General features: G+C 42.7%; 1 protein-coding gene across 1 annotated transcript in view; it reads right to left on the bottom strand.

The window, feature by feature from the left end:
- LOC309564935 (uncharacterized protein) overlaps positions 1 to 25,239 on the bottom strand; it is a 206,267-nt gene that overhangs the window by 55,917 nt on the left and 125,111 nt on the right. Inside the window, exon 3 of the mRNA XM_082269640.1 lies at positions 3,786 to 3,859. Coding sequence (XP_082125766.1) covers positions 3,786 to 3,851 — 66 coding nt within the window. The 5' untranslated portion in view covers positions 3,852 to 3,859. The remainder of the gene's footprint in view (positions 1 to 3,785; positions 3,860 to 25,239) is intronic.

Below are 25,239 nucleotides of genomic sequence, written 5' to 3'. Positions count from 1 at the left end.
ACTGTCGATACGCTCGAGCCCTTTACAAGTGTATGGGCTGTACCCCCCTGATGGCAGCCCTGAGTGTACCTTCTGTAAGCAGCAATCTCCCTCATGCTTACCTGAGCCCCATCTCGATCCAGCGGCATTGTACAAGAGGCTCGGCTGTTTGGGACTCTCTCTCCTCATTGGCTGAGTGTGCAGTCATTGGCTCCCGCTGCTGTCAATCAAAGTCAGTGGGTCCATGAAGAAAGAGAGGGGATGGGGCTGGGCCGTGGCCCCATGTCTTTATTGACACACACAGCAGTGGCTAGGCTCAGGTGCCCCCATAGCAAGCTGCTTGCTGTGGGAGCATTTGGCAAGAGGAGGGGTCTGGAGCATCAGCGAGGAACGAGAGAAGAGGAGGATCTGGGCTGCTCTGTGCAAAACCACTGTACAGAGCAGGGAAGTATAACATGTTTATTATTTTTGTAGCACCCTCCTAGGTAGGTGCTAGAAGAGAGTATAATTTTTGGGTCTTTCTGCTTACCAAAAAGATTATCAGGTAAATATAGATTTCTCTCTGCCTACCAGAGAGTTTGATCCATTGGTTGGGTCTGCTCATGGTGCTCAGGTGCAGCTCAGCTTGTCTGAAATGTTTCACACTGGTCCATAGGGAGGCATATTGGACAGTGGGAGGAAACCTGACAAGTGAGGGCCCCGGCATTGTTACAGCCCTGATGATTGGCAGAGGAAAGTACCTCGGTGCATGCTGGGTGACTGTATAAACGTGAAAGACATGTATTCGGGGTCTTTAGCTGGAGAGCAGGGTCCCGGATGGAGGCGGATGCCCCTCTGTAGAAGCTGCCATGCGGCTTTGGGTAGTTGATTTGAGGGCCTGAAAGTCAGGTAGGAGTTGAACTCAGAGGTGCTGCAGAGCTGACTGGAAGGGAGACACTGGAAAGGATCTGATTCTGCCTACAGTGAGTACATATCTGTGTCATAGGTCTGTCATGTGAGGGCCATCCCTTCAGTGGAAGAGTCAGTGGCAGGTGGCAGTCAAGGGGATGCTAGAGAGTGTCCAGAAGACAAAGTAGTTGCATCAAGTCTGCTGCTAAAGAGAGCAAGAAGACTTTATTTTTACATACAAGTGGCAGTATGGTTAAAGAAGTGTGTCTGCTTCCACAAATAACCTGGTGAGGCCAAGTGAGAGTTGTCCTTATCTACTGTGAATAGTTTAGTTGGAGTATCCCACTATTCCCTTCTCCCATCCAAATTAGGCCCCTTTCACACAAGCTTTCTGATCAAGTCTGCCAGTCAGTTTTTCAGGCGGACCTGATCAAACGCTCCCTGCACCCCTATGGAGCAGCGGATGTCAGCAGACACCTGCTGCTATCCGATCCTGTCTGTGAAATACAAATGGATGGTAACCCTATTTTCCATCCATTTGGAGGATCAGACGGGATTGGATGAAATCGGACAGGTGGTCCGTTTTCATCTGATCTCCCATAGAGGAATGCGGGGCTCTGAGGTTCCATCTCAGCACAGTGAGCGGAGATGGACCTGTCATCCGTTTGCTCAGTGGGGATCAGCAGATCGATCCCCACTGAGCAAAATAGAGTCCGCCGGGCAGAAAGCCGGTGTAAAAGGACCCTTCCACAATAAATATAAAGCCAAATACCCTGGATTGTTTATTGAGCAACGAGCAAACGGGAATAAGGATGAATGTGTGAAAATCTCCTAGTGATTGTACGAACGAGACTTTATTTTTGAAAACTCTAGTTGGGCTTCAACACCAGTGGCAGCAGCAACTTTCTAACTTGTGGGCTGCATGCTAGTTTGGTCATCTCACCTTCTGTAAAGTTAAATAGCTTTAAAGCTGAACTCCAGCCTTACCTTCACTCTGCTTCTCTGCAGAAATAGCTTACTGTAATTTTACTACAATGCAAGCTTTTCTACATGGGGCTCTACATAATACTTAGGTATTACTTAGAGCAGTCTACATGCAAATACAGTCTGCATTTAAACATCCTTTCCTCCAGACTTCCGTTAAGACATTTTTATGTTTCTAAAACCCCTTCCAAGAGCCAGCCCACTTGCATCAGGGCTGACAATTCTTACAAAAAGTAACGAGGCAGGGTGCTGTGATGCTTTCAGGAAGCTATGTACAGTACAGTTCCTCCCACAATCCATGGGCTGACTGTTTAAAATAGAAAAGCAGAGAGACCCATTGATGACAAGTGGGTCCAAAATTAAGTATATCTTGAAAACAGAAAGGTTTTAATAAAAACTTTGTTAGCATGTTGATAGAGATTCTGATCCCAGGATCCATAATTTAAATCCTAGAGAGTTAAAGGAGTTGTAAAGTCAGAAGGTTTTTTATCCTAATGCATTCTTTGCATTAGGATTAAAAGCCTTCTGTGTGAAGCAGCCTCCCCATCTCTGTCCAGCAATGTCCGGGTCTTTCCCTCCTGATTTGCTGAGACACAGCCGTGGCGCTATTGGCTCCCATGGCTGTCAAAGTCAGTTAGCCAATCTGGAGAGAGAGGGGCAGGGCTGAACCGCAGCTCCGTGTCTGAATGGACACACGGAGATGCAGCTCGGCTGCTCCCATAGCAAGCTGCTTGCTGTGGGGCACTTGACAGTAGGGAGGGGCCAGGAGCAGCAACAAGGGACCTGAGAAGAGGAGGATTCAGGCTACCATGTGCAAAACCAACTGCACAGAGGAGGAAAGTATAACATGTTTGTTTTTTTTTTGTTTTTTAAACAAGACTTTACAATCACTTTAAACCACCTGACATTCCCTATCTGGGATTCTAGTAGCGAGTCCCTACTGCTACCCATACATGGCTAGATTTCTCTCCCTCTTAGATGGAGGACTCTCCAGTGCTGGTTGTTGAATTGAGAGCCACCCACAGTCTGCTTTATTCTACACACCTGCTTTGAGGGGCTCCCACTCTACTGGTTAGAGTTGGCATTTATATTATTATTAGAAGAATGCAGAAGGGGGTGCTGGAACACTAATGGGCACTGACAATATGGAACTATAATAAAGCGATACTTGACTGTTGAGAGTATTAAATATTCATAAGCATCCAGATGCCGATTCAGCCCACCAAGCTACACTTAAAACTAAAATAACACTTTTAGGTGGACTGCCTCTTTTAGTTGAGCATTTAAGAAAAAAATGTGTTTGTAACGTTCTTTTTTTTAAGACTTACTGGACTTATGACAGGTTCCCTTTGGTACATTTTATGAAGCGCTTTTTCAACCTTTACAAGCCAACAGTTATTATATAATTTATACAAGGATTACTAATGGCACTTTTCCACTGCAAGTACCGGCTAGTACCGGCTCGGCTCTACTCGGCCCTGCTTGGCCCTGTTTGCTTTTCCACTGCGGTACCGCATGGTATAGTGTCGGAACGGTTCGGTGCGGTACGTTATAGGTTTGCTTTTCCACTAAAGTAGTACTAAAGTTAAGTGGGTGGGATAACAACGGGGTGGGTGTGATTCTCTGACCAATCAGTGGCTAGTAGTGACTGCATGCAAAGGATTGTGGTATATGGTACCAGTTTGGTACCTGTTGGAACCACAATCGAGTAGGTACTGTTTTTTCAGAGCCGTACCGTACCGTACCGTTCGGTTCCTTGCAGTGGAAAAGCAAACCTATACCGTACCGTACCGAACCGTTCCGACCCTATACCATGCGGTACCGCAGTGGAAAAGCACAAAAGCGGCCGAACCGGTACGGTTCCATGCAGTGGAAAAGCGCCATAATAATACCAATAATGTATACATTACGCTTCTTTATATTCTAACACATACCTTCTCATATTTGCTGAGGATTTCTGCTCTTTCTTGGGCTATTAATGTTTCAATGTCTTTCTTCATGTCAGAGTCTAATAATAAAAAGATAAATAAATAAATAAATAAAAGCAATATAGCTAAATTTTTCAGCATGGAAGAGGTATGACAGAACACAAAAAAACAAAAAACAAACATCCAGTGAAAAATAAACTTACGCCTTGAGTGCTGGTTCACACTTGTGCGGTTTGCGAGATCGCATGTAACTCGGAGCGCACTGCTCCTTCATTACATGCAATCTCATGTGCGGATGCGAGTTCAGCCATACACTTTGTATGGCTGAATTCACAGCGCTTCCGCAGAAAACTCGCACATGAGGCTTTTTTTGAGCCGCATCAGAATTGGATCGCACAGTGGTTCACACTTGTGCGATCCAATTCTGTGCGAACTTGCAGATCGCACTGCGATATGCGATCGCAACTGGGGGTGTCGTTAACATTTCATTGACACCCCCTGCGTATCGCATATGGCAGTGTGAACTGCCAGATGTGCGGATGCGATGCAGGAACACGCTGCATATTCGCAGCGTTCCCGCATCCCACAAGTGTGAACCGACACTTAAGTTCAACTAAACCCAAAATATGATAGCTTCAAGTGTTTTTGTTACAGGGTAACTCCACTTTTGTAAGGGACAAAAATAGCAAATAAAGAAAAAACAATATAGCGTATACAATTGTGACACAAATCATATTGTGATTGAATGTTATTAAAAATGACCTTTCCTTTTCAATCTGCAGCCATTGTAATTTTCTGAAAATGCAATGCAATATGGCTACCTGGAGCTGTTCTGTACACAAAATGTGTACTGACCAACCCCCGCCCCCAGAAACATAATTTCCTGCTTGTGTGATTGGCTCACCAATTTTCCCAGAAGTCTGCCTAAAATACAAGTCTAGCATCCCCTGCAACAAAAATGTCATATTTGATGAGATACTCCCCATAGGAACAAGTCTAAAGGGATGCAGGCCCAGCAGATTCATTAGCGCTCTACAGCTACACAGCTGATTGATAAGTATGAAACCACTCCTATTAGACCCACTTAGCACAGAGGAACAAACAGGGATTTCTTCAGAATAACAAAAGGTAGGAATCTGCAACAAAGTTTGTTAAAATCCTTGTAATGTACAGAGATCACCCAGAGGGGAATGTTTTTTTTCTCAACAAAAGTGCAGTTACGTTTTAAGCTCTTTTCCTTTATTTCATATGGCCATCCAGCCAGTAACACACTTCCTCCATGCCATCTGTCTCCACTTTGGATGTAGTAGCAACTTGGGCAGCAGCATTGTCAGTCTGGAGGGAGGGAAGTGTTAGATGCACTAGCAGATGTAGATGGAATTGCTTAAGTCTCCATTCAACATGATCACAGGTGGAATCCCCACGATTCCGCCCGGGATTTCAAATTGCTGCAAAACTTCTTAATGGCACTCCAATTGGGTCGTGATTTTGCTGCGAATGTCACGTGGCAAATTGCGCTGCAATTGCGACACTTGCCACTCAAAAAGGCACACAAACTTCTTTTGTGCGACAATGTCGCACATTGCCATTTACAACACGACAATCGCAACAAAATCGCGGTGCCATTAGCAGTGCAACCCGCGTTTTGCAGCGATCTGAAATTGTGGCGATTCCACCCGTGAACAGGTGTGATTGGAGCCTAAAGCAGCCATAAGTGCATCTAAATTTCAGCCCATTCAGCAGGATGTATGTACGGGCACTGTGGTTTTACATTAGTCGATCTACGGATCAATTTCTGTACAAAAACCCTGTTGGATTTTTGCTTCTTGATCAGCACTGCAGACTTTAGTTACAGAATACAATAGGTCAGTGGGGAGGATTCTCCCATTCACATCAGGTATGTGAATGAGGAAATTTTGTTTTTTTCTGTTCAAGTGTTCTGAATGAAAAAAGCTAATTTATGGGGTGCCTAACAAATTAAACCTGAACTCCTGCTAGCACTTTAATGCAGTTACAGCAACAGTTTTTCTTTTTCTCTTTTTTGGGATAAAGTTTTTTTTTTTTTTTTTTTTTTTACAATGAATAAAAGCTGATCAGTGTAAACACCCCTGTCAATGTTAAATGGTTTGTCTCAACTCTCTAATTGATACTTTTGCTTGACCACTTGTCTGTAAAAAGAAGTTGAAAAATAACTTGGGCCCCGTTCACATCTGAGCGACATTCCAGTGTTGATTTTTTTGCAAGTTTTTGTAGCAGCACCATTCATTTACATGGGCTTCCCTCCACCCCAGAAACATGCCAAAGAAGCTCATGTGTTACATTTTCGCACTAAGCCAAGCACATTTTGCAATACACATTTTTTTGCATCTTACGCGCAACAAGATGTGTGACTGTTACCTGCGTTTGGAGTGCCATTAATAAATGGCACTGTAAGCATGTTTCCGCTATGCCCATGACTTGAACACTAGGTGAACACAAAGGCAAGAATGCCTAAAAAAGAAAAGCTATGCAGTCACCACATTTAAGAATTTGCAAGCTGCAATTTAATACGTTTTTGGTTTGGGGTCTAATTTTGCTTTAAACACCTTTGCACTGTGGTGCCAATCATATGGAATGGCACCTCAGCACACTAAAGAACACTGTTTCACTGCATGTGTGTTGCAGCACACCGCAACACATGGTAATGCACTATTGTTGCCCTCTGTCTGCTTTATTTTGGGTGCAGCTTCCAAAGTTCATTTCTTCGTTAGGAGTCAATGCAAAAGGTGAGTTTTAGTACTACATCAAAATTAAAATCTTCTGAAATTGACCATTTATTTTGCATCATGTAAAAGCTCCTTTCTGGGCAAACCTTCAAAATTTCAAAAAGTCAGATATTTTCCTAAAGAGGGGCTTTCATTTTTCCAGTATAAAATGTATTAATAAGCATAGTATATCTATAGACAAAACTGTTAGACCCTTTTACTCCTGTCCCAGAAACACAAAAGGAAATGAGAAGAAATCTTTCCAAAGTGTCCAAAGTGAGAAGTAATCACCTCATATGGTGGCCACACCTATACTGATATGATAATTTATCCGACCATTTAAAGTTCGACCAAACAAATATGATTGGATAGTGTAAAATAGTGCAGATATCTAAAAACATCTGTAGTGTCTTTTAGGCGTTTCATTCAATAGTTCAATAGCCAGGCTGACTTAAAACAAAGTGTGAGTTTATTCAATCACACTTGGCATCAACATAAATACAATGTAAAAAGTATAAGAGTTCAGTTCAGTGTAAGTAAAATAAAAAGGGATGAAATCTGTAGTTAGATATTGCAGAAAAAGTAATAGCTTCTTGTCAGCTTAGTCACAATGAGGTGTCTGTAGGTTTTTAGTAGGAAAGAAAGAGCATCTGTTGACTAGAGCCCACGTGTAGGCCTAAAGTAAACAAAGTATGTAAATGTATGTGAAAAGGAGTGTGTGAATATGTGTGTCTGTGTCTCTGTGTATGTCTCTTTAGACCACGCGTAACCCTGTTTTATACTGTTCCCAAACCTTCAAGACCCATTATGCAGTCATATCCTAATACAGTTTGCGCTAAATGTGTAATAACCATATTAGTAATTGTTCCAAATATGCATATGGCCAAAAAGCTGACTTGATTGACAGAAATACATAGTAGTATTCTGGAAAAAAACATGGTATGATCTTCTCTCAAGCTAAAGGGTCATCTTCTGTAACAGATACATTCTTTAACCACTTAAGCCCCGGAAGTTTTTACCCCCTTCCTGACCAGGGCCTATTTTGCGATTCGGCACTGCGCGAATTTAACGGACAATTGCGCGGTCGTGCGACACTGTACCTAAATGAAATTGACGTCCTTTTTTTCTCACAAACAGAGCTTTCTTTTGGTGGTATTTGATCACCTGTGTGATTTTTTGATCATGCGCTATAAACAAAAAAAGAGCGACAATTTTGCAAAAATAACAATATTTTTCAAATTTTTTATATGAAATTCCCCCAAAAAAATGTAAAAATCTAAATTTTTTAACATTTTAGGCCAATTTATTTTCTGCTACATATGTTTGGTAAAAAAAAATCTCAAAAAGCGTATTTTGATTGGTTTGCGCAAAAGTTATTAGTTTGCGCAAAAGTTATTGCGTTTACTAACTAAGGGAAAGATTTTTGTCTTTTTTTTTTTTTTTAACGAGTAATGGCGGCGATCTGCGATTTTTTTTGCGGTACTGCGACATTGCGGCGGACAGATCGGACCCTTGACTGACATTTTTGACACTTTTGGGGTTACCAGTGACATTACTACAGTAATCAGTGCTATACATATGCACTGTTACTGTAAAATGACACTGGCAGTGAAGGGGTTAACTTTTTGGAGAGGGAGGGGTTAAGTGTGTTCCTAGGGGCGTGATTCTAACTGTGATTGGCTGTGGCTTGAGGTGTAGGAACAGTGATCAACGGTCCTACATAGTAGAACAGTATGATCACTATTTTTACACAGGGGAGAATGACAGGCGGCTTGTTTACATTAGCCGCCTGCCTTTCTCCTACTCTAACGGACGATCGCGAGTGACCGGCGGACATCAGGTCTGCCGGGCACACGCGTGGGGGTCCGTGACCGCGCAGGAACGCGCCTCCGGCGGCGCTCGCTCCCTGGACCCTCACAGGCTAGCGATGTAGCCCTACATCGCTTTGCCTGCGAGGGGCTGACCGCCGCCGTAAATAGTCCTGCGGCGGTTGGCAAGCGGTTAAAACAGTAAGAAACTAAACCTACAAATGCATAGACATAATCCATAACAATAGAAAATATGCTATAGCACACTATTCCTAACTAGCAAACTAACTATATTAAATAACTATCTATCTTAAATAACTAACTGTATTATAGATAACCAATGATTCTCTTCATTAAAGATATATTCCTGTGTCTTGTTTAACTCTTTTGTCTCAAATATCTCTATAGTTATATTTGACTGAATAGCTACTAACCTACTGGCCTTAAGCAATAAACTCTGGACACGAGAACAACTAGACAAAAATTACATTCACACTCCTTTTTCAGGATTTGACCTATGCCAGGTTGTCAGTAACGGGAATATGTGAAAATCAGACATCTATAATGAAGCCGAATTAATAAAATAATTCTACAGATAGAATCAAAATTGCATACCAGAAACCTTCTGTTTAATCAATTTGGAGAGCTCTACACTTATTTAGACTGTGCCCTGTTTATAAAACATAACGGAATTTTGTCGACCACTATTAATTGCTGGAATATCCAAGTGTGTTGGAGAACTGAGTCTAATACTGATTGATCAAACTATGATTTTTATTGTTGTTCACATATAGGATTGATCAAGTTAATTTTCAATTGATATTTTTTTATTGCAAAGTGTGGAACAATACCCTGTATGTTTTCATATTTTTGGGTAATGAAGAATTACTTTGCAATTATTCGTACCAAGATCAATCACAAATTGCTACATATACAGTGGGTACGAAAAGTATTCAGACCCCCTTAAATTTTTCACTCTTTGTTATATTGCAGCCATTTGCTAAAATCATTTAAGTTCATTCTTCTTCCTCATGAATGTACACATAGCACCCCATACTGACAGAAAAACACAGAATTGTTGACATTGTTGCAGATTTATTAAAAAAGAAAAACTGAAATATCACATGGTCCTAAGTATTCAGACCCTTTGCTCAGTATTTAGTAGAAGCCCCCCTTTGATCTAATACAGCCAGGAGTCTTTTTGGGAAAGATGCACCAAGTCTTTCACACCTGGATTTGGGGATCCTCTGCCATTCCTCCTTGCAGATCCTCTCCAGTTCTGTCAGGTTGGATGGTAAACGTTGGTGGACTGCCATTTTTAGGTCTCTCCAGAGATGCTCAATTGGGTTTAGGTCAGGGCTCTGGCTGGGCCATTCAAGAACAGTCACGGAGTTGTTGTGAAGCCACTCCTTCGTTATTTTAGCTGTGTGCTTAGGGTCATTGTCTTGTTGGAAGGTAAACCTTCGGCCCAGTCTGAGGTCCAGAGCACTCTGGAGAAGGTTTTTGTCCAGGATATCCCTGTACTTGGCCACATTCATCTTTCCCTCGATTGCAACCAGTCGTCCTGTCCATGCAGCTGAAAAACACCCCCACAGCATGATGCTGCCACCACCATGCTTCACTGTTGGGACTGTATTGGACAGGTGATGAGCAGTGCCTGGTTTTCTCCACACATACCGCTTAGAATTAAGGCCAAAAAGTTCTATTTTGGTCTCATCAGACCGGAGAATCTTATTTCTCACCATCTTGGAGTCCTTCAGGTGTTTTTTAGCAAACTCCATGCGGGCTTTCATGTGTCTTACACTGAGGAGAGGCTTCCGTCGGGCCACTCTGATATAAAGCCCCGACTGGTGGAGGGCTGCAGTGATGGTTGACTTTCTACAACTTTCTCCCATCTCCTGACTGCATCTCTGGAGCTCAGCCACAGTGATCTTTGGGTTCTTCTTTACCTCTCTCACCAAGGCTCTTCTCCCCCGATAGCTCAGTTTGGCCGGACGGCCAGCTCTCGGAAGGGTTCTGGTCGTCCCAAACGTCTTCCATTTGAGGATTATGGAGGCCACTGTGCTCTTAGGAACCTTAAGTGCAGCAGAAATCTTTTTGTAACCTTGGCCAGATCTGTGCCTTGCCACAATTCTGTCTCTGAGCTCTTCAGGCAGTTCCTTTGACCTCATGATTCTCATTTGCTCTGACATGCATTGTAATCTGGAAGGTCTTATATAGACAGGTGTGTGGCTTTCCTAATCAAGTCCAATCAGTATAATCAAACACAGCTGGACTCAAATGAAGGTGTAGAACCATCTCAAGGATGATCAGAAGAAATGGAAAGCACCTGAGTTAAATATATGAGTGTCACAGCAAAGGGTCTGAATACTTAGGACCATGTGATATTTCAGTTTTTCTTTTTTAATAAATCTGCAACAATGTCAACAATTCTGTGTTTTTCTGTCAGTATGGGGTGCTATGTGTACATTCATGAGGAAGAAGAATGAACTTAAATGATTTTAGCAAATGGCTGCAATATAACAAAGAGTGAAAAATTTAAGGGGGTCTGAATACTTTTCGTACCCACTGTATATGGCCGCCGCTCACGTGACCCATTGGCTCTCTCCTATCCCCGTCTGACAGCTGCCTGCAGTGGGAGGGGCCTAGAATTCCCCCCTGATATCAGTCAGGAGGGGAGGAGGAGGGGAGGGGGAGAGGAGGAGAGAGGCAGCGGGTCACGTGAGTGGCGAGTGGCGCTCTGAAAGCTTGTAAAGAATTTTACAATGTATCTTTGCTCTTGATTCCCAGAGAGAAACACAGGGGGGCTTCACAGTGACTGATCACTGTGGTAGTCAATTAGTACGGGACTCGGGGCTCTCCGTGAGATCCAGGTCTCTGTTCTAGGAGTGTGCTGTGCAGCATGCTCCCAGCACAAAGGGAGATATGCATATATGCAGCCACACGGCAAAAAGCCCAGTGCAGTGGGGACACATATATGGGTTACGCCGGCATCAAAGAGTTAAGATTTGAAAAAATAAACCTGGAAGCTGATGGTTTTTATGCAGAGCTGCACTAGATTTTGCACTCACCAGTTTTAGTAAATCAACCCCTAGGTGTTCATTATTAAATTGCATTGAAACATCTGCTTTTCTATATGCTATCAATTGACAACGCCTTTCCAAAGAGGGGTAAAATCCTCTCTCTCTCTTCTTTAGTATGTAGAACACCCAACTCCATCTCTTTCTGGAGATGCCACAGATTTACCATTCTTAAAATGTATAATAATTATTTCCATTTGGGATTACTAAAGTAATGCCTCGTACACACGTTCAGACAATCATATGAAAAAAATCGCTTTTGACTTGATCGCACGATAATCTGATTAGTAGTACACAGCTTTCGACAGACAGTTTGTCCAACAAAATCCGAAGGGACAAACACGAAAACTTATGTTGTACAATAGCCTAGCGAACGACAATCGCTTAATCAGTACAGTATGCGTCCGCTAAAAATCGATAGACAAAGACCACGCATGATCAGAAACACAAAAAGAAACCCAGAAAAAGCCTGGCTGCCATTGTTTTTGCTTTGCACTATCTGATACGTAGCTACGCAAACCAGGAGGCTTTTCCAAAATCGTACGAAAAAAATCATACGCTAAGTACTCATTGTTGAATTCGATATTAGTATCATGCAACAAAATGCGAACGATAAGTCGTACGATTATCTAAATGTGTGCACGAGGCATTAGTATTCTGAATTTGAATTTAATCAATCCAATTAATTACATAGCCTCACAAATTTTACAAGGTGTGCCATGGCATTGCTCAAGGCTATACAGACTGTAGTAGTGTCACAATAGTTACATGAAACCATGCAGGCCTATCCCTAATATGATAAACACAAAGAACAGCTTAAAAACTAGGTGAGACTCCGACAAACCAGATCTCCAAAGCATGACATCATGGCTGGCCAGTGCTTTGTATGGATGCCAACAGAGAGCTACTGCTTGTGAAAAGCTATGTATGAATGTATAATATACACAGTGGTTTGGATATTTCCCAAGTTAGCTTATTTCTTCCTGATCTGTAATCCATCACAGCAAGGAATCCAAAAACCTCAGGCACAAACAGACTTTTTAATTTAATGTTTAAGTGAGTCCGGCTCCAAAACGTTAACCCCTTAAATGTAGTACTTTTCTAGGGTCATGTAAGTTCTTTACTGGAGTGACAGAATAACTTTGTGGCTCCATGTATATTTCTTCTAAAAGAAAAGTCACTTTGTTTTCTTACATAGCTGACTTGCATAGCCACAAGCCAGGTCACTGTCCTGAAGTCACTTCTAGTAAAGCACTGGTTTGTAAGTGGAAACAGCTTAGCAGACATGGTCCTATCCACTGTTAGGAGATGCCTTGATTTCTTCTAGGAGGGGCTGTCTACAAACCCTGCACACACAGCCTTGTTGCTAGGTTTCTTTCCTCCCTTCAACCACATGCATAAATAACTCAGCCCATTAAATGCCGCTTTTGCATACTGAGGGCGCAGAAAAAGTCTCAAAGCTAGCCGATAGGAACGTCAAACTAAAACATGTTTACTTTATTATAATAATTATTATCAAAACCTAGTTAAAAAATATCCCTAGTATGGCACAGCTCTGCTAAATAGAAAAAGACTGCACAATACAGAAGCAGTTTGCTGCTTTCAGATATATATTTGAAAATGTAATGCAACCGAGAGCTTTTTTTTTTTTTAATTAGAAACAGACTAGATAAGCCTCGTTTACTTGCTAATAGGGCAAAATGCAAGAAGATTTTTTTGTATTGCATGCTGCCAATGATGGTTTTAACCCGACGTAGCAGATGCCATATTCTGTTTGTTCTGTTGTTAACAAAATCTACTTTTATTGTGTACCGCCGCATTTTGTCTGTGTGCCCATTCAAGACGTTATGCATCACTTCCTGTCTTGAAAACAAGGGGATACAGAGGGCAATAAAAACCTGACAGTGGCTCTAACCTTTCCTGCAAAATGAAAAAAGCTTAGATTTATGTAGCACCCTCCTAGGTAGGTGCTAGGAAAACGCATTGAGTGGCTCTGCTTATCAGGAGAGCCGGATCTGTTAGTTGTGCATGTCATGTGTTTCTAGGTGTGATTCACTGGGTCTGAGGGAGTAACCCCACTGTGTCCAATGAGGGAGCTTGTTGGACAGTGGAGGAAACCCAGCCAGTGACACATCGTGTTTTATGGCAGTCCCAGTGGGAGGGCATTGCTGCAATGCATCCTGGGATTGCCCATAAATACGGAGGGAGCATGTGACAGGGCATCTTTTGGCAGGAGCAAAGTCCCAGGAGGAGGTGGACAGCTGTCACTCCTCCTGCTGATGTGACAAAGGTGGTCCAGGCAGTCGGCCTGTTGAACCAGGTGTGTAGCTGGGCTGCAGAGGATCCAGTGTGCTGACCAGTGGAGCTGTTGGCCAGAAGACTTTGGGAAAAACAGTATCGTGAGTCCTAAGGTATCTGCTCGAGGGTCTGCCAAGGAAAGGAGACCACTCCAGAGAAGTCAGGGGATCAAGGAGCCAGCTCACACAGATTGTTACAGGAAAGGGGGTGCCAAGTAGTGAAGATTAGGGACAAAGGGGGTGCCAGGAAGGGCCCTGAAGTTGTTCAGCAGTACAGTCTACCTCAGAGTACAGCTTACCTCAGGATACAGTTTACCTCAGGAAGCTTTATCCCTTCATTCACAGCCAAGGGGAAAGTGAAGCAGCGGCCTAACCGTGATTAGCTATATTCAGCATTACTCAGCGCCATGCAGCGTTAATCAGTGCTATTCAGCCCTATTCAAGTTGTCCCAGCCTATTGTGCATAGTTCTTTAACCACTTGCCGACTGCTGCACGACTATTTACGTCGGCAGTCAGCCCCTGACAGGCAAAGCGACGTAGGGTTACGTCGCTAGCCTGTGAGGGTCTAGGGAGCGAGCGTGCACCGCCGGAGGCGCGCTCCTGCTCCCGCGCGGTCACTGACCCCCCCCCGCCTGTGTGACCGCCGGACCCGATGTCCGCCGGTCACTCGCGATCGTCGGGTGGAGAGGGAGAAATGCAGGCGGCTAATGTAAACAAAGCCGCCTGTCATTCTCCCCTGTGTATGAATGATGATCATACGGTTCTACTATGTAGGACCGTTGATCACTGTTCATACACCTCAAGCCACAGCCAATCACAGTTAGAATCACGCCCCTAGAGACACACGCCACCCCTCCCTCTCAAAAAAAGTTAACCCCTTTACTGCCAGTGTCATTTTACAGTAACAGTGCATATGTATAGCACTGATTACTGTAGTGATGTCACTGGTAACCCCAAAAGAGTCAAAAATGTCAGTCAAGGGTCCGATCTGTCCGCCGCAATGTCTCAGTACCGCAAAAAAAAAAAAAAATCGCAGATCGCCGCCATTACGCGTTAAAAAAAAAAAAACAACAAGAATGACAAAAATCTTTCCCTTAATTACTAAACGCAATAACTTTTGCGCAAACCAATCAAAATACGCTTTTTTTTAACAAACATATGTAGCAGAAAACAAATTGGCCTAAAATGTTAAAAAATTTAGATTTTTACATTTTGTTTGGGGGAATTTTGTATAAAAAAATGTGAAAAATATTGTTATTTTTGCAAAATTTACGCTATTTTTTTGTTTATAGCGCAAAAAGTAAAAATCGCACAGGTGATCAAATACCACCAAAAGAAAGCTCTGTTTGTGGGAAAAAAAGGACGTCAAATTCGTTTGGATACAGCGTCGCACGACCGCGCAATTGTCCGTTAAAGTCACGCAGTGCCGAATCGAAAAAAGGCCCTGGTCAGGAAGGGGGTAAAATCTTCCGGGGCTTAAGTGGTTAAGTTGGAGTATCCCACTCATTCCCTTCTCCTATCCAAGTTCCAAATAAAACCTAAAAACCAAAGATACTGGACTGTTTCTTGTCTGAGGTAAAACACTTGGAATAATGCCAGACTGTTCTGTTGTTGCTAATGGTAACCCAGGGAAACCTGTAACTAGCAGCTCTCATGGGAGTAGTGCTACATTTAGCATTTCTGTTTATTGATACAGTTCAGTACAGCAAATCTACATCTGTCGTCAGGGGCTGCTCAAACGACTATTTTTATTGCTTGCTTGTACAGATCCTTATGTAGCAAAAAAAGAAAGAAAAGAAATCAATGCAGGAAGCTGTTTTTAATGCATCAGTTGATTCCTGCATCTTCTTTATTCAGATGGCTTATAAGAGGTTCCGGGAAGTGGACAGTGTGATTCAGTGGACAGAAATGTGTGTGGGACGATTTCCAATGTGACGGCCATTTATGGAGACTAGAAGGGGAGGGAGGCCTCGTGCAATGACTTTCATCTACTTTGTGCTTAACATACAGGACAAAGTTCCCATGATGACATAGTCCGCATCCAGTGATTCACAAAGGACTGTAAAAACCACATAAATCTATCTAAAAAATCTTAACTGTACTAATATATACAAAGTAAAGGTTTTATATACACATCAGACTAATTATTCACTATAACAAAGACACATATATGAAATTAACTAAACAAAAGTCAGCCAATCAATTTAGAACTGTGAAAAGAACTGTGCACATCTTGGCTGAGGGCCTGTTCACATCAAAGCATTTTCCACATATGAACTTCTGCCCACAATTCAGGGATGGAGCAGTTCATTCTTCAGCTCTGGTGGTGAGAATTCTGCAGTCAGTCAAGCTGTTGCATGCAGCAGTGTGAAAGCGCTTTCCATACATTATCCCTATGTTTTGATTTTTTTTTTTTTTTTTACCAGCAATTTTCAGCTACAAAATCTAAATAAAATCTGTTTCATCAGTTCTCCGTTACTCTAATAATGTGCAAAAACATGTTATTTCTGCTGTATGGTACTTTTTTATCTGCAATTTTCGGTAAAAAAATCTGGCGTGAATGTACATATGTACAACATATGTACAATGCATCCGAAAAGTATTCACAGCACTTCGACCTTTTATACATTTTGTTATTGTAGCACTGCCCCCTTGAGGACTGCTGTATATTACACTTTTGGGTCCCCCTGGGTTACTGTTAGCAACACTGGCATTCACAACTTAACACTTTACTTCTTGGGTCAGTCAATGATAAGTCCAGGAATATGTAGTTGTTTTTGGTGTTTATTTTAAATAGGGATGGGAGAAGGGAATAGTGGGATACTCCAAATTAACTATTCACAAGATGGAGGACTTCTAGTTCTCGATACAGCCAGGCTGTTGATTCACCCTGCCACTTAGGTGAATTTGGGGTTAAGTCTCTATCCAGATGACTTGATGAACTAAATTCTCTTCAGGACACTTTCCCAGCATCCTCTTTCTCTACTACTGACACCTGTCCTCCGACTATCCTACTCTGGGGTGACCCCTCAGGTCAGGCCCCTTAACACGATCCCTTGTACTCACGATACTGTTCTTCTAGGGTCTACAGTCTCCCCCTCAGTCAGCTTTTCTGGACTTCTGGGTTCAGCTCCATTCCTCTGGCCCTCAGGACGACCTCCTGATGCCACGTGCCACTGCTACAGAGGTAGAGGCAGCCGCCAACCTCCCTCCAGGACTCTGCTCACCAGCCAAAGACCCCGCAGCACATGTGCTCCTGGCTTTTATACAGTATCCCGGTCTCCGCCAATCACCAGGACTGTATCAAAGCCTATGTACCCATTGGTCAGGTTTCCTCCCACTGTCCAACATGCCTCCCTATTGGACCAGTGTGAAACACTCTCTAGACCCAATGAATCACATACTGAGCACACTGAGCAGACCTAACTCACAGATCTTACTCTCTGCTAGACAGAAAGCAATATAGATTTGCCTGCTGCTCCTCTGATAGGCAGACAGAGCCAAAAACTATACTCTCTCACTAGCACCTACCTAGGAGATGACAACGTGAAAGAAGGTAGTTTGAAATCTTTGCAAATTTATTAAAAGTAAAAAAAAAAAAAAAATCACATGTACATAAGTATTCACAACCTTTGCCAGGACACTCAAAATTGAGCTCAGGTGCATTCTTTCTCCACTGATCATCATTTAGATGCTTCTACAGCATGATTGGAGTCCACCTGCGGTAAATTCAGTTGATTGGATATGATTTGGAAAGGCACACACCTGTATATATAAGGTCCCACAGTTGACAGTGCATGTCAGAACACAAGCCAAGCCATGAAGTCCAGGAAATTGTCTGTAGACCTCCGAGACAGGATTGTATAGAGGCATAAATCTTGGGAAGGGTACAGAAAAATGTCTGCAGCAGTGAAGGACCCAAATGAGCACAGTGGCCTCTATCATCTGTTAATGGAAGAAGTTTGGAACCACCAGGACTGGCCAAACTGAACGATGGGGGAGAAGGGCCTTAGTCAGGGAGGTGACCAAGAACCCGATGGTCACTCTGACAGAGCTTCAGCATTTCTCTGTGAAGAGAGGAGATCCTTCCAGAAGGACAACGATCTCTGCAGCACTCCACCAATCAGGCCTGTATGGTAGAGTGGCCATGATAGCCCACCTGGAGTTTGCCAAAAGGCACCTGAAGGACTCTCAGGCAATGAGAAACAAAATTCTCTGGTCTGATGAAACAAAGATTGAAGTCTTTGGCCTGAATGGCAAGCGTCATGTCTAGAGGAAACCAGGTAACTCTCCTCACCTAGCCAATACCATCCCTACAGTGAAGCATGGTGGTGGCAGCATCATGCTGTAGAGAGGTTTTTCAGCGGCAGGAACTGGGAGACTAGTTAGGATTGAGGGAAAGATGAAAACCTGCTCAATAGTGCTCTGGACCTCGGACTGGGGCAAAGGTTCACCTTCCAACAGGACAACGACCCTAAGCAAACAGCCAAGATAAGGGAGTGCCTATGGGACAACTCTGTGAATGTCCTTGAGTGGCCCAGCCAGAGTTCAGACTTGAACCTGATTGAACATCTCTGGAGAGATCTGAAAATGGCTGTGCACCAATGCTCCCCATCCAACCTGATGGAGCTTGAGAGGTCCTGCAAAAAAGAATGGAAGACACTGTTTAAAAATAGGTGTGCCAAACTTGTAGCATCATACTCAAAAAGACTTAAAGCCAAGTTCCACCCAAAAGTGGAACTTCCGCTTTAAGTGCTCCTGACCCCCCTGACATGCCATATTTGGCATGTAATTTTTTTTGGGAGGGAGCGGGTACCTAGATTTGACAGATACCCGCTCCCACTTCAGCTCAGGCCGCCTAGGGTCCCCCTCTTCCCCTCCCTCCCTGCAATCTTCTGGGACATGTCACAGGTACCAGAAGATTGCCTGTCCACTCAGGATGCGCAGCGCGACTTGTGCATGTGTAGTGCGCGCCCAGTTGTGAAGCCGCAAGCTGCCATAGCTGGGTGCCCATAGTAGAGATGTTGGCGCCGCAGGGAGAAGTGGGAGAGAACCGAGGCTCCTGCCAGCCACATCGCTGGAACGTGCGACAGGTGAATGTGTGTTTATTGAAAGTCAGCAGCTACAATTTTTGTAGCTGGTGACTTTATTAAACACCAAAATGGGTTGATATCCGCTTTACGGCTGTAATTGGTGCCAAAGGTGCTTCAACAAAGTATTGAGCAAAGGCTGTAAATACTTATATACATGTGTTTTTTTTTTTTCCAATGAAATAAATTTGCAAAGATTTCAAACAAACTTCCTTCATGTTGTCATTATGGGGTATTGTTTGTAGAATTTTAGGGGAAATAATGAATTTAATCCATTTTGGAATAAGGCCGCAACATAGCAAAATGTGAAAAAAATGAAGCACCGTGAATACTTTCCGGATGCACTGTATGTGTAAAGAGCTGCATAAACTGACGACGGTAAATAAGTACCTAAAATAAACAAATATATATAAAAACTGTGTCTCATCAGTTCTCCGTGACTCAACTGATGCACAGAAGATCTACTGATGTAAGGTACTTCTTTTTTCTTTTCCTGTAAGCTCATTCTTTCCTCGTTCGGAATATAAGTCACGAACACACAAATTTATTATAGACTACAGTACCAAGAATCTTTATCTCTGAAAAATAGTTGGTCCACTGCTTTATCATTTTTGCTACTATTGCTGGCCTCTTTTTGAAAAAGATAACTGCCTGCCTGTTTTTGGTGTAGTACCCTCTAGTGTGCTACTAGTGGCAGTGAAGGCAAATCTATGTTTTTGGCTCAGGGTAAAAGGAGTTTTTGAATCTGGGTCAAAGGTTTACTGCAGTTCAGGGCTTGATGACTCATACAGGCAGGTCTCTGGGGTCTCCACCTGGTTCTGGAAGGTTGGAGAACTTTCTGGAAACTGGAGGGCAGAGGCCAGGAGGGTTGATCGGCATACTTAGGGGAGCTCAGCCTATCCCCAGGCAGTGGGCCTGGCATGGTTTCTGAGCCAGTCCTTAACTGTGGATGAATCATGCTGGCAGGCAGTCGGGTGGAAGATGGAGTGCTAAATAAGCTGTTGGTGGCCCCTGAAGAGAACCCCCGCCAGGGGGAGGGGGAGCTCTGCCTAGGGCTGGGGCTCAGGCTGGCCTGGGAGAATTCTGGCAGCATTACAGTCCAGGAGGAATTTTGCCTAGGTAGCAGTGAGAGCAAAGAGGACAGTGTGAGTACATCAGCATGGTCAGGAACTTACAAAGGGAAAGACAGTAACATGTAGCAGGCCTTTCTGGAAGAAAGCAATGGGCCTAAATATTTGCTTTATCTTGCCCTGGGAGATCTTCTGTAGCAGCCAGGTGGGCTAGTGAAGAAACAGCCAGGTGGGCTGATAGTTCCTGCAGATGTGGAATACGGGGCAACTTCTAAAACAGCAGTCACAAGGTAATTACATTCAGTATAAATCACAGGAAAAGGAAACATGAGGGTAACACAAATACACTGCATTTCAAAAGAGCCAACTTTTCTAAACTGTGCTCTATGCCCAACCCCTATACAGTTAGAAACACTCCCCTAGGCTTACATTTAACCCCTTGATCACCCACTGTGTTAACCCCTTCCCTGCCAGTGTCATTTTTACAGTAACAGTGCATATTTTTGGCACTGATTACTCTAGTAATGTCACTGGTCCCCCCAAAAAGTGTCAAAAATGTCAGTTAGGGGTCTGATCTGTCTGCCACAATGTCGCAGTCCCGCTAAAAATCGCAGATCGCCACTATTACTAGTAAGAAAAAAAAAAAAAACAATAAAAATGACAAATCTTTCCCGTAGTTAGTAGATAAACCAATCAAAATATGCTTATTGCGATTTTTACCAAAAATATGTAACAGAAAACAACTTGGCCTGAAATGTTAAAAAAATTTGATTTTTTTCTTTTTTTTTGGGGGGGGGGGGGGGGGATGTTATATAGCAGAATGTGAAAATATTGTTTTTTGTTTTTTTTTCAGAATTTAGGCTATTTTTTGGTTATAGCGCAAAAATTAAAATCACAGTGATCAAATACCACCAAAAGAAAGTTCTATTTGTGGGAAAAAAAGGACATCAATTTTATTTAGGTACAGTGTCGCACGACCGAGCAATCGTCCATTAAAGTAATGCAGTGCCGAATCGCAGAAATGGCCTGGTCATTAAGGGGGCAAATCCTTCTGGTCCAGAAGTGGTTAATACTCATGGCCAATATTTTTTGTTTAAATATTCAATCCAAATGACATTAAAAATAATCAAAATGACAATCATGTTTCAATAAATGTCCTTTTCACTTGTATGCTCTATATAACGATTAAAAAAACAGCCTTTTAGTAAAAAAAAAATGCATAAAGACCGAATAGGAATACAATAAGTTTATCAGTTGTTGATCAACTGTCAGTGGCCACACAGCCAATGTAGTAGTCTGGGAACTTGAAATTCCTGCTCTTCTCCCATTTCTTGCTGTAGGTTGGATCAGAGGGATTCTGAATGGTTAGTGCCAACACAGAGAACCGCTCTGATCCATCCCAGAAGCCTGGTGGGAGAAGAGTGGGGATTGCAAATGCCCTGACTACTACACCAATAGCATGAACACTGACAGCTCATCACCCACAGAGGTAAGAACAACAGTGATAAGGGGGTGGGAAAGGTATAGGGTGTACACTGTTTATTTTTTTCTGAAAGTTGAACTAACCCTTTAAACAGGCAAACAATAAATCTTTTTTTAAAGTGGATATTTACTCTTAAAAATAACTTTCTCCCACGCAGCGCGAACAGCAGTCCTCTGTAAATGAAAGTCTAACAAAATACCCAATATTCGTGAATGTCATTGCAGAATATGAAAAAATTATTTTGCAGAGATGGCGCACTAAACGAATATGATACCAATTGGCGCCTTTGGAAATCCTACTATAAATCTCCACAACCTTCACCATGTTTGTGTTAAATTTGACAGTTCTGTTTTATATGTTGTTATTAATGAATATGATGCTTCTGCTCAATATTTACTGGTAAGAAGTATTTTGGATACCAATGTTTGATATGATGTTGGATACTATCATGTAATTGCAACTTACATGCTTCTTTTTGTCTAAGTAAAACTCAATAAAAATTATGAGAAATAAAAATAACTTTTTCCTATCCACCCCTTCTTCCGATCCGCTATCTGATTAGGGCTGTTTTTTTTTTTGTTTCTTTTTTTTTTTTTTTTAAGTGCGGCCCGTCTCCCCTTGAACCTTACTCGCCTAGATGAATGACTTGCAATGCCTTTCCTTTGCTTATTGGTATATGCGCATCTCCTATCCCAGTAGGCAAAGGGCTTTTTTTTCTCTAAGGAGGAAGAGGGTGAGCCACCGCCGCATCATCAGAGGCATGCCGGCTGAACCAGGAAGAGTCGGCATGCCTCTAGATCATGGGTATCCAACCTTTTGGCTTCTCTGGGTCACATTTAGTGTAGAGAAATTTTCTCGGGCCGCATATAAAATATATACTATAGTTAAGGTATATAAGTAATAAAATGCCACCACGCCCTTCCCGCACAGACGCCCCCCCCCCAGCACTAATTTAACACAACTAGAGGATGATCTGCCTACAGTTAGTTGGAAGCCGCTGTGGCCATGCCTCCAACCTGCCTTCCTTCCTCCCCAGCAAAAAAAATAAAAAAATTGTCAGGGGGCAGTGGGCCGCATTGCCTGCGGTTCTGGCCCGCACGCGGCCCCTGGGCCACAGGTTGGACATGCCTGCTCTAGATGATTTTGTAATCAATATGACAGTGGGAGGCCAAGAGGTGGCAGAGAACCAGAGGATCTCAGCAGTACAATGCTGGATCTTCTGGGTGGGTAAGCATTGGTAATGGAAGCAATGGACCACCTGGTAAGTGGGAAGGGGGGGGGGGCTTGGTGAGCGAAAATCCTCTTTAAACAGTACCTACAGATGAGATTGATATAATTGAATAGGAACACAAGAACAATTTACATTTTCAATCACGTATTTAACAAAAATATCAGTAGATGTTATAGTGTTCTGTGGAAAAAAAATACACCCATTGAACGAAACAAACGCTAGCAGAAATTAGTTTTGTAGGCATTTCGTATAGCTGCCTACCAGTCTCGGATATTGACCCTAAAATTTTTGACAGCTTCTCCATGCAATATTCTTCCAGTTGGAAGAGGTCTGCGAGTTTACTTGCATGAACTGCCTGTTTAATAAACCTCCCACAAAATTTCAATGGGAAACATATTAGGGATTTGACTAGGGGCAGTCCATAACCCTCTACTTATTCTTTCCATTCCATTCCTTTGCTAGTGTGTTTTTGATCATTATTATTTTGAAACTCCAAACCTACTAGAAGGAGGTTCATTGCCTCATTGCTCACATCACGACTCCAGCACAATTTCTGCTCCACCTCATCTCGCTCCCACTCACTACCTACCATCAGTCCTTGCCATGCACTCTAGTCAATGCGGAAATAATGTGTATTCCTGTATTATGGCATACAAACACTCACCCAACAGTATGAGACTGACACTGACTCATTAGACATATCTCCGAAATGGAGGAGCTTGCCCATCAGGCACAGGAAACACCTGCAAAGTTTACAAAAACTTGGGCTTGCTGGCTCCATTTTGTGGAAACAGCAGAGTATACCCAAGCTAATAATTGCTTTTATCGTATGGCCTTGGAGGGGTGGAGGGTAATTCTTTATACCCCCCCCCCCCTTGTTTCTCTCTTTGTTCGGCCTAACAACTGGATATATCTGATCCCCTGCCTTCCATTTTAATCCTACAACCCCTGTCCCCTGTCTTTCTTTCCTTTCCTCCTTACTCTTTTCCCTAGACTCTCCCATCACCATCCATCCCCTTTTTTCTTTTTTAATATCTCTTTCCCTTTCTCTTCTTTCCTCCACTGCCCTGTTTGTCAAACTTTGCATTAAACAATCCTATACAGTCATCATACAAGGCTGGGCAAACATATGGCACCCCAGTCTTCCAGTTTGCAGGCCCTGTACCTTGCTCCACACCGAGGCCATTGATTATGCCCAGGCGACCTCATCCAATTCAGATGCTATACACTATATACTGTATCCCCACACTCCCACCTTTTCTTTCTTTACAGCTAAGTGTTTAAGGCTGATCTTTGAGATTCAGTGTATGAACACCTTTCAGTAATCACTGGTTTAGGAACCTACACTTGTGCGGTGTTTTACAGCTTCTGACGATAATCACCTGCTGACCTACCTAAGGTTTCATTGTTTTAGCTCGTTTTTTTTTTTTCTTTGAATTTGATGTATTTCTCATTTCTACCCTTGGTTAAGCTGTGAATTATCTTCAACCACTCTGCAGATATGCCTATAATGTACATGCCGATTGTTCTACCTTTTGTTGGAATGCCATAAAACCTAAATAAAAATGTATTTGAAAAAAAAAAAAAAAAACATTATTATTTTGAAAGACTTATTTCTGGTTCAGGGTCCATTCACACTAGCGCGACTTGTCAGGCGACTTGGTCGCCTGACAAGTCGTGGTCGGTCGCTCGCCATTGAATAGTACAGGACCCGCTCTAATCGGAGCGACACAAGTCGCTCCGACTTAGAAAAAGGGTCCTGTACTACTTTGGGGCGACCTGGAGGCGACTTGCATTGACTTCAATTATATGAAGTCCGTGCAAGTCGCGCCGAGGTCGCGGTGCACAGCACAGGTCGCCCCACAAAATCCTGTCGCGGCAGTGAGAATGGGCTGTCAATTTCACTGTTTTGACAGGTGGCCTCACATTCTCATCAAGCACACTTTGATATGATAAAGAATCTATTACTTACTCGAGAACTGTAAGCTGCTTAGGCCCTAAAGCAACAAGGCAACCCCAAACCATAACATTGTCAATAACATGCATTACAGTAGTTAGGAGGTTCTTCTGTTTGAGGTAAATATGTTTACTGTTACTGTGATCAAACAACGATCTATGATTAAACAGTTTTCAGGATATTGTTCTGGATGACCTTGTCATGGACTATATGTTTACTGGTAAACTGTAATCTTGCTCGAAAGTTCTTTTTGGAGAGCAAAGGCTTTTTCTTAACACAAACTGGAGCAATCTCTTTAAAGTTACATTTCCATACATTTTGATTCCAACTGTTACATGAACAACCTGCAATGAAATTTTAGGATTCTTTGAGACTTCACTGGGACTCAAATGATCGGCCCCTGGGTTAAATTCAAAGAGACAGACCGTTCTGGACAAAGCAGCAATTGTTTGAAATCTATGCCAGTTGTAGATTATATTTCCCTACAGTGGAAATATTATTTTCATATCATTTGGCAATCTTTTAAATATCTTGCCAGACTCATCCATAAAACTTTCTGAGGGCCTTAGAGAGCTCTGCTGACCTTGTCATGATGACACCACACATGTCAATAGCAAAAAGAACACCAGATTCTAAATGTCTGAGATTTAATTAGGACAGGTTCCACCAGGGTTGCTAACCATCAGTAAATTACTGATT

Source organism: Pelophylax lessonae (genome assembly GCF_965119305.1).
Source record: "Pelophylax lessonae genome assembly, chromosome: 10".
Taxonomy (NCBI): Eukaryota; Metazoa; Chordata; class Amphibia; order Anura; family Ranidae; genus Pelophylax; species Pelophylax lessonae.
The sequence above is the reverse complement of the archived record's forward strand: the minus strand, read 5'-3'. Positions and strand labels throughout refer to the sequence as shown.